At 44.6% G+C, this 14,821-nt stretch overlaps 1 protein-coding gene across 2 annotated transcripts in view; it reads left to right on the forward strand.

Moving 5' to 3' along the window:
- LOC115608461 (UDP-glucuronosyltransferase 1-9-like) overlaps positions 1-14,821 on the forward strand; it is a 29,921-nt gene that overhangs the window by 12,001 nt on the left and 3,099 nt on the right. For both annotated transcript variants that reach the window (XM_030487291.1, XM_030487292.1), the window contains 2 exons: positions 14,287-14,418; positions 14,684-14,771. In XM_030487291.1, the coding sequence (XP_030343151.1) occupies positions 14,287-14,418; positions 14,684-14,771 (220 nt within the window). The remainder of the gene's footprint in view (positions 1-14,286; positions 14,419-14,683; positions 14,772-14,821) is intronic.

The following is a 14,821-nucleotide window of genomic DNA, read 5'->3' on the forward strand; positions in this document are numbered from 1 at the left end:
AGAAAGCATTGTAATAGCTGCTTTCAGCAAGCCCAGTTACTTCCAAGTGCCAGCACTCTTCAAAGAACAGGGATTTCTTCTTTCAAAGTCTGCTTTTATTATCAGTCTCATATCAATCAGCACAGAGAATCAATCTGAAAGGAATCCATTCCCATGGGAGCCTCAGACAAAGCCCAGTTCTGCCCAATCCACATTGAGTTATCAGGTCCCTTAAATGATTCATCAATGCCTTGTGATTCATCAATGCCAACTGGTGGCTGGTTTTGCTGGAAAAGCTGGATCGTTAAGGAGGAATGTGAGAATCTGGCAGGGGGCTCTTGGTCTACTTAAAATGCGTTAGGCCAGTGCAGATGAACAGACTTTGGATTTCTAGGAACATGGCTCATGTAAGTGAATACAGTTCCTTAGTGTCTACGGGGGTTTTGGGTTTCCTGTCTCTGTTTTGCTTGACCAGTGGTGGGAAGCTGTTGGTGGTGCCCATGGATGGGAGTCCCTGGCTCAGCATGCGCTCACTGCTGGCAGCACTCAGCCAGAAACAGCACCACATTGTCACTGTCGTACCAGAAGTAAACTTGAACATGAAGGCATCTGAATATTACGCTCTCAAAACGTACCTAGTGCCTTCAACTGGGGCAGAACTGGGAGCAAGGATGCGTGCATTTGCAAAGGATCTTTGTGAGAGAAGACCTTTTCTTCACAGAATTACTGCACTTTATGAAAAGGCTCAAGTCATCTCCGAGCTCTACGTCTCCTCCTGTAGCAGTTTACTGCACAACAAGGATCTGAGGCAGTCTCTGGAAGGGAGCAAATTTGATGCTGTTCTCACGGATCCTGTTGTACCATGTGGACAAATACTGGCTCTGCATCTCTCTATACCATCTGCTTTCTTTCTACGGGGAGTCCCCTGCAGTTTTGATTTGCAGGCTACTCAGTGTCCAGACCCACCTTCCTATGTCCCAAGAACATTTACAGACAACTCAGACCACATGACGTTTATCCAGCGTGTGGAAAACTTTCTTCTAAAGTCATCAGAATCCTTTCTTTGCAATTTTGCCTATTAACCATTTGAACTTCTGGCCTCAGATGTCCTTCACAGAGCAGTAACAATGAAGGAGCTCTTAAGCCATGGATACATTTGGCTTAAAAGAATGGATTTTGGTTTTGAGTATCCCATGCCACTGATGCCCAACATAGTTTTTATTGGAGGTATTAACTGGGGAAAGAAAAGCCATTATCTCAGGTCAGTGACTTCCTTGATAAAATATATTCCTGGAAGGGAGAATGCTGTTTGCAAAGGCTCTCTGCGTGTATGAGTTTGTGGGATTTATATGCGCAGTAAGTTACACCATAAAGACAAAGAAAATAGGTGAAAAACTGAGTTGATTTGAATTCTCTCCCACTCCTGCAGCTACTTATCTGTAGCATTAGCAGGATCCAAGTGGTTTCGCTTACACACTTGTTTCCTTTGGGCTAGGTGGAAGTAGTTCATCGCTGCACTCTTGCAAACAAGGCACACACACACCAGTGAGGGTGATCCCTGTCCTACTGTCTCCTGCTGGTGTTTGCCAGAGCAGTACCGTGAACTCAAACCATTTAGTTTACTGTCACAACTGATTTTTAAAAACAATTAATCCTTTCAGTTAATAGAACCAGCCTTTCATAATTTAGAATCATTGAATCCCAGACTGGTTTGGGTTGGAAAGGACCTTAAAGTTCATCCAGCTCTAACCCCCTGCCATGGGCAGGGACACCTTCCACTAGAGCAGGTTGCTCCAAGCCTCTGTGTCCAACCTGGCCTTGAACATTGCCAGGGATGGGGCAGCCACAGCTTCTCTGGGCACCTTGTGCCAGCGCCTCAGCACCCTCACAGGGAAGAGTTTCTGCCTAAGATCTAACCTGAACTTTCCCAGTTTCAGTTTGAACCCATCACCCCTTGTCCTGTCGCTACAGTCCCTGATGAAGAGTCCCTCTCTGAAACAGTGTCATAATGCACCAGTCAGCAGCTGATGTGCTGGTTGCTCTGTCAGTCTAAGGCTTATCCTTTCACCACATGGATTTTCTGCATAACTGTTGGAGGTTTTCATAGCTGCTGGCCAGCTCGGAGCGTCTGTAATAGCTACACTGCCTTCTGAGAAGTTTCCTTACAAAGGGTTTACCTAGAGCTCCAGTAGTGTAAAATGGCCTTAAAATAATTCAACCTCCATACTAAATTATCCTATCATCAAATTATGACTTCTGTGCAGGACTCGTCATAATTAGGGCTGCTTTTCACAGATTATCATTTCATGCATTCCATGCATTAATGTTGTTTGCTTTCATGACCCTGGGGCTGATCCAGAGTGGTGTTTCCGAGTTGCTAATCCAGATTTAAATATAGCTGGCAAAAAACCATTCCCTTGTCCTTCCTCTTTCCAAGCCCTACTTCATCCCTCCAAAAAGAGGCCTCTCAGGGAAACGAACTCTGAGAGCCAGATCTCCATTTTCATAACAGTGTCAAGATAGAAAACTGACAAAGAAACCAGACCTTTTCCCATATGAAGTGTTCATATCTTTCTGATCTTTCGCATATAGAAAATGATTTGGACAGGCAGAAGAGGAGGAATTTTCTTATGCTGAAAATTCTTGTGTGGCAAATTAGTTGTCTGTTACTTGCCCATCACACGGCAAGTAAGGCTAAAGATCACCCAGATTAAGGCCAGCACAGATTGCTTCAAAAACGTGGAGCTGGGAATATTCTTTCTGGGCAGCACTCACCCCGTTTCTGCAGAGACGTCCCCTGGTGCTTAGTGCTCAACCGCAAGCCACAGCAATGCTGGTTCTGCTCCTGTTGTGCTCAATCAGGTATTTTGAAGAGAGTAAGTTTGATGTTGTTTTTACAGACCTTGTAGGCAGATACTGGTGGAACATCTTTCAGTTCCTTCTGTGGTTTTCGGAGTTTTTTTTATGAGACTGCATGGGCTTTCTGCAGTGTGCAAAGAAACTAATCCTGGACAACCTAAATTAGTTTCTCTGTGATTTTGTCTTTTAACCATACACAAAACTGGCTTCTGAGTTCCCCCACTGTGCTGTTACGGTGTAGACAGTGCACCTTAACAGAAACAGATCCCATCTGGTGTATCTACCCCACACCACCAGCACGCGGACTGGGCTGGAACGAAGCACTTATTATGCAGCCTTTTGTCAAGCCAATGATTATACATTTACCACACAGCAAATACCTGAAGGATCAAAAGTTAGGCTGTAGCACAGATTGCTTAAAAGCGTGGAGCTGGTGCTGTTGCTTCAGTGCTGCCAGCGGCTTGCTTTCTGGGTAGCGCTCAGCACGTATCTGGAGAAATGGGCCCGGCTCCTCCACGAGTCCTGATGATGCTACTTCTGCTCCTATCCGTGCTCAGTTTGGCTGCTGGTGGGAAGCTGCTGGTGTTGCCAGTGGATGGCAGTCATTGGCTCAGCATGCGGGAAATGTTGGACAGTCTCAGGCAGAAGGAACATGAAATAGTCGTCGTTGCACCTGAAATCAGTTTATACATAAAGCCCGCAAAGAGTTTTATTATGAAAATGTACCCAGTTCCCTTCACACAGGAAGAGATGGATGGAAGCTTCCAAGCGCTTTCGCAGGATGTATTTGAAGAAGGATCTTTCCTGGAAAGAGTTATTAGAATGTACCAACGGACAAAAGAAACCTCTGCCATGCTCCTGTCCAGCTGTAAACACCTACTGTACAACAAAGAGCTTATCAGGTATCTTGAGGAGAGTAAGTTTGATGCCGTCCTTACAAACCCTATACTACCCTGTGGGCAGATAGTGGCGGAGCGTCTCTCACTTCCTTCAGTGTTTCTCTTGCAGCAAATGCCATGTGGTTTAGAATATGAAGCCACCCAGTGTCCCAGTCCCCCTTCTTATGTCCCCAGGATATTCACAGGACATACAGACCACATGAACTTTCTCCAGAGGGTGAAGAATCTAATCTTTGACTTCATAAATTATTTTCTCTGTGATTTTGTCTTCCAACCATATGCCAAACTGGCTTCTGAGGTGCTTGAGCGAGATGTCACTGTGAATGATCTCTTGCGCCAGGCTTCCATTTGGCTCATGAAGCTAGACTTTGTTTTACACTATCCGAAACCACTGATGCCCAACATGATTATGGTTAGTGGAGTAAACTGTGCTCACAAGAAGCTAACTCAGGTGGGTTGTGCTCTGTTTTTTCTTGTCATTCCTGCAGGCTTTGACAGACTCTGAAAAGTTGCCACACAGGTTTTGTTTGAATGGTTTCTTTCCGTGGGTGAGAGTACAAGGATTTCACACTGCTTTTGCTTTGCAAAGAGGTGCCAGTACTGGTTTCAGTGAAGGCATCTGAATATCACAGCATAAAGATGGAGAAAGTGTATATGGAATTAGATCTGGAAACTCCCCACTGATCCTGTGCCTCTGCTCTAAGCCAGCTTTGACATTAGACCAGGTTGCTCAGTAGCCTCTTCACTCCAGGCTCTTGATGTGCAAGGCAGGCGTTCATTTGAGAAGACCTTTGCTCATTCTGTGGTCCAACTTGTCATTGCTGATTTCCTCTATAATCCTGCCTTTTTTTCTTTAAAGAGGATTTTCTATGTTTTGAATTGTCACAGACTCAGAGAACATTCGTTTGGAAGGTCCTTTGCAGGCCTCTCTGCACAGCTCCTTGTCAAAGCATGTCCAGTGAGTTCAGCTTGTTCCATTCTATGTCTTGTCAAGTTTTGAGTATCTCCTATGACCCTTATAGTGAAAACAATATCTTATATCCTATTTATTATTATTATCCTATTGTATCCATTTAAAATTTTCCATGTTGCAGCTTGTGTCTGTTGCCTCTTGTCCTGTCACTGTCAACCTCTTGGAAGAGCGCAGCTTTGTCTTCTTTATGCCCTCCTGCTAAGGGAGCTGAAGACAGCAATAAGATCTGTTATCTTTCTCTTCTTAATCCTAAGCAAGCCCATCTTTCTCAGCCCCTTTTTGTACATCACAGTCCCCAGAACCTAACCATCTCTCTGGCTTTTGCTGGACTTGCTTCAGTACATCAATGTCTGTCTTTATACTGGAAAGCCCAAAACATGTCTTATCATGTCTTCACATGTCTCCCAAGTGCTAAAAAGAAGAGAAGGATCACCTCTTTCAATCTGCTTGCTGTACTCTTAGTTGTATAGCCCAGGATGCTGTTGTGTGTGAGGGCACACACTCAGTACCACTCACATTCAACTCTTTGTCTACAAAGGCCCTGGGTCATTTTCTGCGGAGCTGCTGTCTGTCCAGCTGGAGTGCAGCTTGTCCTGTGCCAGGGGGTTATCCCATTCTAGCAGCAGAAGTTTGCTTTAGCCTTTGCTGACCGCATGACGCTGCTGTTGGCCCATTTCTCCAGCTTTAGAAAGAACTATTCCTCTTAAGTAAGTTTTTCAGATACTGACTTTGCAGAGCAGTGAAATAGGGCTGATTTTTCAGGCAAAGCTGAATCTCATGCAGTAAACATGAAGCCTTTTTAAGAGGATTCAAACTGGCCACTCAGTCTAGAAAAGCAGAGATGGAATAAACCTGATAGCTAAGCCTCTGAAACAGCTATGACAGAGGATCCCTGACAGAGGTGTATGTCCTACAAAGTATAATGAAGCTGAAAGGGGACCCAATATGTGGTTTCTTCCAATACTTCACCTAGGACTGACACTGAAATGTGGTGGCAGCAAGCTTAAAGCTAACAAAAGGGAGTACTTCTTCACACCATCCTCCCCCCAAAAATCTGCCTCTCAGCACCAACAGATTTATTTCATTGTAGACAAACCCTATGCATTTGAAAAGGATTTGGCTGGTTAATAGGAGGTGGTTAATACATTCTGACTGCCAGGGTTTAGAGACTTAAAAGAGGTTATCATAGATTCCCCTAACTGGGAGTACTTGCTGTACCGTTTTCAGCATTGAACCTTGGCACTCAGTTGTGCACTTTAGCTTTACTTTCTCCTGTTAGATATCTCCTTTTCTTGCCTTTGGAATGGGATGAATTGTGGACTTCAGTCTCTGGACTCATATTCATGTGAAAGGGCTTTTGTGTGTTGCTCAAATGCAGTGACTCAACTCTTAAACTCTTCTGAATGCATCCATTACCCTCAAGGAGTTTGTTGTTTTTACCTTTCAATGTTGTTTTATATCATTTTATAATAGTGTTACACAGATAATACATGTCTGGCTGAAATGTTAGAAGAGCTTAAAGACTATGTGAAAGTGACTAAATATCAAACACGAGATTTGAGGGCCTGTTGTATGTTAGCACAGGGTAACATCCGACTGCAACTCTGGGTAGATCTCTGAGTGCATACTGCCACCTCGGGGCGTACGTAATGCTGCACGATAGAGTCCTAGAAGGGTTTGGGTTGGAAGAGACCTTGAAATTCATTTAGTTCCAACCCCCTGCCACGGGCATGGACACCTTCCACTAGAGCAGGTTGCTCCAAGCCCCTGTGTCCAACCTGCCCTTGAACACTGCCAGGGATGGGGCAGCCACAGCTTCTCTGGGCACCCTGTGCCAGTGCCTCAGCACCCTCACCAGGAAGAGCTTCTGCCTAAGAGCTCATCTTAATCTCCTCTCTGGCAGGTTCAAGCCATTCCCCTTGTCCTATCCCTACAGGCCCCTGCCCAAAGCCCCTCTCCAGGTTTCCTGGAGCCCCTTTAGGCACTGGGAGCTGTTCTAAGGTCCCCCCTGAAGGAGCCTTCTCTTCTCCAGGCTGAACCAGCCCAGCTCTCTCAGCCTGTCTCTACCATCACCTTGCTATGCGAGGTCTTTTTCTCTCTGAAACATGAAAATGCACACATAGGTACTGCCGCTAACTCTGTGGCACACAAGAACACCTTCTGTCCACCTCCTCTAGTTTTTGATCTTTTAATGTCACCTCGCTGCCAGCTAGAGGAAAAGGTTTTGCTTAAACAGCCTGTGGAACAGGACTATACTGATGTCTGAAACTCCTTCCTCTTAATGCAGTTTCCTTAGATGTTACAGTCCTTCCTGCTGGCTTGCGAGAATCACTTGCCATTAGTGATTTTTAACATGCCACATGTAGGATATCCTATCAACATGAACCTTTTAGTAACAGTATTAGCCTTAGAATGTGCTTATCACACCCTGGTACCTTTGGCAAAAGTAACCATTTCACGAACCAGATATCCCATCAGTCCTACCTGCTCCAAGACAACTCTTCCAGGCTGCTGCACAGCATGAAGCAACCTAAGGACATTGCTTTGTTTAGAGGCACATACTGTGTTTACTCATTGAGTTTCCATTGCATCATTTGCTGTAAGCAGAAGCAGCCATTATCAAAGGTTTGTCATGGTTCACGGTGAGCGTATATATGACATTTAGCATATATTGATGCTAAATATAGCATTTTTTAGCAATTATTTAAGATATGCTTCCCGTAGTAGTATTTGCGCTTGTGCCGATATGTGAGCGAATACCAGGATGGCATGATTTGGAAGCAGGAATATCAGGCTTTTGTAAATAATCACAAGACTTGCACTACAAGCAGCTGAAGGGTTTCTCTTCAGGAGAGCTTAGGTGAAGTTGACTAAGCTATGGAGCTGCCTAGGTATAGCTTAGCTTGCTCTAAGCATATCACTATAATCATAGTTTCTCTGGGCAACCTGGGCCAGGGCCTCACCACCCTTCAGCCCTTCAACCTAGGTTCTCAAAAATAATTAGGAGCTTAAATCCTATTCAAATCAATCTGATTTGGATATCTAAACAAGTCCTTGGGGTGGGACAGTGTCCCACATCAGCTCACGTCAGCCTCACTGATCACAGGCAAACATTCCAAACTTCAGAGTCAAAAACTTTCTTCTCAAGGTTCAGTCCAAATCTCTCAAACTGCTCTTTGTGTTGCTGATTATGCTATTTACTGCTACCTGGAAAAGTTGGGCTCCACCATCAAGTAGCTATAGGCTGTGGCTGAGTGTTATAAAGAACAAGACTTCCAATATGGTGTGCGTGTGGGAGTTACCTTAAAAGTCTTCTCACAGCACATGCAGGAGCAGCTCAGAAACTCTGTTCTCCCCTTCTTCTGGTAAGCACAGGACACAAGTGTGGGCTTCCCTTGGCTCATACCACAGCCAAGCTTTAACGACTCCTTCTGAAAAGAAACTATTATTAACACCTTTCAAAACTGTTAGGCCTGTAACCTCTCATCTATGAACTCTTGTAGCCCCTCTGCTGCATCATTACTTTCAAAGAGGTGTTTGGCCTCAAGCCACTCACCTGTGAATTCTTATGGCCCCTCTTGAGCAGGAGCTGCATAGTCTGCTGCACCATTGTTTAAATAAAAAGGTCTTTGGTTAATATGTGACTTTGGTGACACCACTGCTGCTTGTGCCAACGCCTGCTTACCATGGAGAACATCCTGTGTGAACTCCAGGCACCTTTCTGAGGTGTAAGAGAAACTTTGGGTCTTTCACGTCAATATTGCAACATGCTCAGTGGCCATAAAAGTAGATTCCTGACTTGAATCTGGCACAGGGCTGCCAAGTGTCAAGTACACAGTGACTCAAAATAACCCCGACCCAGCAAAATCCCTTCACAAACAACTAATCGAAGATCCTGCTAATTGTTCTGAATCATTCAAGATAATTTCAGTGCAAGGAAAATGCATTTTGCTTTATATCCCTTGATAGCACTCTTATCAGTGCTTTTTATCACTATCTAAAACATAATCTTTGAACTTCAACAACCTGTCATAGTAAACATTTTGTAGAGGTAAAGACTAAAGACCGAATATAAATAAGGTACAACTCTTTCTTGTTTTCATATGCTGCTTGGAAGTAAGAAGCAACAATTCATTTCTTTTCCTGCCGATAACCCAGGCCAGTTATGTGGAGGTACCAGATCTACACTGGCTTGTTCTTTTTCTTTCTTTCTGGAGTTTGGCAGAAGGTGGGAAGCTCTTGGTTATGCCTCAGGATGGAAGTCACTGGCTGAGCATGCGTGTGGTTCTGGAGAAACTCTGGGAGAAGGGGCACGAAGTCGTTGCGGTGATTCCTGATGCTGCTTTGCTCCTTAAAAGCTCACAATCTTTTACCATCAAAACATATTCTGTGCCTTACACGCAGGAGTTTGTGGATAACGTCTACAATTCCCTTGGTGAAACGAGTTTTAGAAACCCTTCCCTTCTAGAGAAAATCACATTATTCAGTAATTTATCAGAAGTGACCAACATGTACACTACTTCTTGTCGGCATCTCTTATACAATGAAGAACTCATGAAGTACCTCCGGGACAGCAAATTTGATGCCATTATGATGGATCTGTGTTGCCCTGTGACCAATTATTGCTGAATACCTCTCTATCCCTTCAGTGTACTTCATGCGTGGTCTTCCATGCAATTTAGACTACAAAGCGCCCAGTGTCCAAGTCCTTCTTCTTATGTGCCAAAGACTTTCACATACAGTTCAGATAACATGACATTTGCAGAGCGTGTGAAGAACTTCCTGATGGGGGTTTCAGAGCACGTATTCTGCGACCTGTTCTACTTAAACTACAAGAAATTTAGCTTCTGAGTTTCTTCACAGAGAAGTAACAATGCTGCAACTATTTAGCCAAGCATCCGTTTATCTGATGAGATACGACTTCGTTTTTGAGTATCCGCGCCCACTAATGCCAAACATGATCTATGTTGAGGCATCAACTGTAAGCAGAAGCAGTCATTATCAAGGTTTGTCATGGTTCACCGGTGAGCATATATATGACATTTAGCATATATTGATGCTAAATATAAATTTTTTAGCAATTATTTGAGATATGCTTCCCATAGTAGTATTTGCGCTTGAGCCAATGTGTGAGCGAATACCAGAATGGCATGATTTGGAGGAAGAATCTCAGGGTCTTGTAAATGATCACAAGACTTGCACTACAACCAGCTGAAGGGTTTCTCTTCAGGAGAGCTTAGGTGAAGTTGACTAAGCTATGGAGCTGCCTAGGTATAGCTTAGCTTTTCTAAGCATATCACTATAATCATAGCTTCTGTGGGCAACCTGTGCCAGGGCCTCAACACCCTCACCCACAGGGAAGAACTTCTTCCTAATGTCTCATCTCAATCTACCTTTCATGGAACGTACGCTATACCTAGATAAATACCAAATAATTCTAGATCATATAATTGAATATCCCTAAGAGTTTGAATACTGATTAATTGCAGGAGATTTGATTGGCCTAAACATGGAAATGTGGATTAACTCTGCCGGATATACCCAGGCACTTGCACTGTGCTGTAGAGCCTGATAATGTGCTTGAATACCCCAAAACCAGGGATATGCAAAGACATTAGAGGGAGCTCTTTTGCCTCTGAATTTGTGTAAGAAGCAATGTAAGGAACATATAAGAGGATGATTGGAAAAAGAAGCCTTGGGATTAAGTGCCCCACGCTCCCTCGCCTGGTTTAAGTCTCCCCGGTGGCTCGGTTAAATAGTGCAGATGTCAATGGTTGTTCTGTTTTTCAGACCACAGTGGTGTTGCAACAGCTGGAAGTTATTGCTAAGACTGCACCATCACACATACTCTGCAGGCTCAGGGCTTTCATTTTGATAACGCTATGATGTAGAAAGAAATCTGAAGATAAACCTTATCAACTCACTCTATATCAGATCTCTGTCGGTCATTGCTCTTGGTTAGCTTCTGAGAGCACAAAGTATTCTAAAGGACAGGGTTTTTGTTCCGAGTTTTGTGTCCAATCAGCTGAGCAGACTCAAGGCAGGAGTTGATCATTAACTGGGTGTTAGGGAAAACAGTGATTGCTGGGTCAGGTGTTACCTCCCATTCATGACTTTTGTTCAGCCTTTCAGTGCCACATGCTCCCTCTTGCATTTGAATCCTCTCCTGTTAATTCAAGCATCCAGTGCCCAGTTACTTAAAGCCTTCACTACAATGACAACCCAATCTTTACTCACGAGTAGAAAATTATGCTCATTTCTGCCTACAAAAATTCCAGCCTGTTAAAAATTAAACCCCTCAGTTAAGTTTAAAGCACAAAGTACCCCCCGATTCATTTCTTGTCCCCTGCAGTAGTTTGGCGGCTCTTTAAATCTTTGCTGACAGGGGGATTCCATTCTCTTGCCTCCTGCCTTGTGTTTTTCCTGCTCCTGTGGACCTTTGCTGAGGTGGAAAGCTGTTGGTTATACCTATCGATGGGCAGCCACTGGCTCAGCATGCGGCCGGTTGTGGAGTGGCTCCGACGCAGGGGACACGAGATCGTGGTGCTTGTGCCAGAGATAAACCTGCGGATAGGTTTGTCAGGGCATTATACCATGAAAACATACTCCGTGCCTTACACCAAGGAGTATGTGGAGGCAGAGTTTAAAAAGCTGGGTTTCACACCTTGACCCTTCTCTGAAAAATTCTCCAATTTGGCAAATATCTCATCCTTGGATTCCTGCAAACGTCTCCTGTCTAACAGAGAGCTGATCAAATCCCTTGGAGAAAGCAAATTTGAGGCTGTCTTTATGGATCTTTTTTCCATGTCTCCTCTCCCTTTCTGTACCTCGTGCGGGACTGCCATGCAGCCTGCTACCCTCTTCCACATCCTCCTTCCTACATTCCCAGTTCTTCACTCGCTCTGGTCCTGGGCAACCTCCTCGCTAGCCTGAGCAGTTCCCTGCCTTGCAGCTTCCTTATTCACCATATAGTCTGATCAAAGAATTCCTCCAACGAGAGAGTGCTTGAGCTCTTAAGCCACGCCTCTATTTGGCTCATGAAAATACTTGTGTTTGAGTACCCAGACCCTAATGCCTAACATGTCTTGATCGGAGGCATAAGCTGCACTCAGGAAAAGCATTATCTCAGGTAAGTCTCCTTTTTCCCTTTAGCTCTAACTGCACTGCTTGTTCTCACCATGAGACAGAGCTCCTGGCAGAAAGAACGAGGTGGAAGGAGCTAGGAAAGCAAAACACTTTGCAGCTCTGCATCCTTGTGCAATAACCTCCTCTATAACTACCGAAAGAAGGTTGTAGTGAGGTGGGGTCGGTCTCCCAAGTAGTGACAGAACAAGAGGAAATGGCTTGCGCCAGGGAGGTTAGACTGGAGATTAGGAACAATTCCTTCCCCAAAGGAAGCTGCCTATTTTTTGGTTTGTGTACCAGCTTACAAGACTTGGTGCTAGCTGGGACAATGCAGCAACCACAGTCCTGATGGATTTCTGCAGGAATTCCAGACAGTGAATGGAATCCCCAGCACCCAGCTAGAGATCTGCTTCTTTTGTGTCAAATACTCTGTCCCAAAACTGTATTTTGCTTGAACTATGCCAAACATCCTAAATATGGCATATTTGCCACTTTCCACTAAGAAATCTTCCTCATTCTTAGTGCTTTCTCTTATTCTCAGGTATTTCAGAGATGTGGCGTGTGGCACCCTCCAAGAAGAGCAGATGCTAGTTAAAAAGACTACTAAACCAAGGTTATTTTAGGTGATTTTCTATTCCCAAAGCAGGGCTGCAAAACATTCCCTAAAATTAGTGGCACTTCTGAGCAGGAAGTCGGACCTTGGCACACAAAAGCACTCCAAGAACAGAGTAACACTGATGTGACTGGTCCCACAGAATATAAATAGGGCTAAACAGGCCTTGGAAGAGCTCAATGTGTTCCACTGCATCCGGAAGTGCAGGAAGCAAGTCACCCACTGCCCAAAGAATTCAGTATGAACAGCACATTTGTAATGTGGGGAGGATTTTGCAGTTCCCAGATGTCTGGGAGTTTATACAGAACCAAGTTGAGAGTTCCCAACCAGGCATCTAATGGAGATGGAGAGCATGTTTTCAGAGAAATCTAGTAAGAGAGAACTAAGCCCTGAAATGAGAGTTACAATTCATCTTTGCCCCCAGGAGAGCATCAGGTCTGCTCTTCAGGGTGCAGCTATCACCAAACCTTCAATGGCTCCTTCTGTTTGGGATCCAGTCTCAAATGAAGAGCCAGGGCACTCATAAACAAAGAGAGTCACTCTCGGTTATCCCCTTTCAGACCCTAAAGGTGAAATTTCAACAGACTTACAAGAACATTTAGTTCATTTTAGTGCACCCATTTAACTCTGAGGCCTGCAACAATTCCCTCTGGTTTTCTTTCCTTCCTGGCTTTACCAAATAGTTCTCAATGGCAAAGGATGCTCTAGCCTTTGGCTGGTTTTATGCTTCATTAGAATCCTTCTGTTCTTGGATTCAAGTGACACATCTAGTCCTTCTATTAGTTAAACCAACCAACCAAAACAGATTAAAAACCTGGCAGTGGTTCAATATTGCCATACTCAAAGCAGACCCAGTAAATCAAATATTAGAAGTTACAGCTATCTGCTACCAGAACACCTTTAAAACCAATCTTCATTCTCTCTTGCAGCTGCATGGTCTGAAAAGAAGAATATTAGCTCTAAATCGAGAGCATGTGATTGCAATAAATGGGAAAATAAACCACAGTGTAGTTACCTGGGCATTGGTTGCCAGGAAAAGCCTGATGATGACTTCATCTCCTGAACTGCTCCAGCATCTTTTTTGCTGCACAGACACTGATGTCTTGGAGCAGGCAGACTTTGCTACAGGACTGGTTTAAAGTCAATCTTTTCTCATGTCCCTCCTGAGTCCCGGTTCAGGCTACAAATCTGCAAACACTCAGGCACCTCCTGAACTTTGTTCAGCCACATGTGCCCATTCATTTTTTCCCTGGGACTCATTTTCATACAGAACCATATAATCTCAGCCTGGCTTGGGTTCGAAGGGACCTTAAAGCTCATCCAGCTCTAACCCCCTGCCACGGGGAGGGACACCTTCCACTAGAGCAGGTTGCTCCAAGCCCCTGTGTCCAACCTGGTCTTGAACACTGCCAGGGATGGGGCAGCCACAGCTTCTCTGGGAAAAGTCTGTGCCAGCGCCTCAGCACCCTCACAGGGAAGAGCTTCTGCCTAAGATCTAACCTGAACTTTCCCTGTTGCAGTTTGGACCCATTACCCCTTGTCCTATCACAACAGTCCCTGATGAAGAGTCTCTCCATGCATCCTTGTAGCCCCCTTCGGTACTGGAAGCTGAACCAATGCCTCCATGCAGCTTCTCCTGGCTGAACAGAATGTGGATATATAGAGAGATATATGTAGAGATAGGTAGAGAATATAGATAACTAATTTTCCTGATCAACTTTTTGTTGTGTTGACTGCTTATTTTCTTGCCTTTCCTGACAGTTTTGTGGGAACGTGACAGAACTTAAGGCATATGACATGAAAAGGACTTTGACTAAGGATGTGCTTTGTGTTGGCAGGAATTTGAAGCTATTGTGAATGCCTCTGGAGAACATGGCATCGTTGTCTTCTCCCTGGGCTCCATGGTCTCTGAGATTCCTATAAAGAAAGCCAAAGAAATTGCAGATGCCTTGGGAACAGTCCCTCAAACGGTATGGTTTCCCTCTTCTCCTTCCAGCACAGCAATCCAACATGGTTTCCAAACACAGTACATGATTACCTTCAGCTTTCAGTGGGCTTGGTCCTCCCTTCTTTCTCCTGCTCCCTGATGCCACAAGAAAATATCACCCAGCTATTCTGCACAACAAAATGGGGTTTATGCACCATGGATGTTTTCAGCTGTGCTTTTCAAACCCACTGAGGAGCACCAAGAGGCCACTTGCTGAGAACTGACATTTTGCTTACTTCTTTTGCAAGGTTTTGTGGCGATACACAGGACAGGTGCCCCCCAACCTGCCCAAGAACGTAAAGCTCGTCAAATGGCTGCCCCAGAATGACCTTCTAGGTAGGTATGAGGTACCTTGAGTGATACCAGCATGTTGCTTTGAATCCCAT

This window comes from Strigops habroptila, chromosome 5, assembly GCF_004027225.2.
Source record: "Strigops habroptila isolate Jane chromosome 5, bStrHab1.2.pri, whole genome shotgun sequence".
Classification (NCBI taxonomy): Eukaryota; Metazoa; Chordata; class Aves; order Psittaciformes; family Psittacidae; genus Strigops; species Strigops habroptila.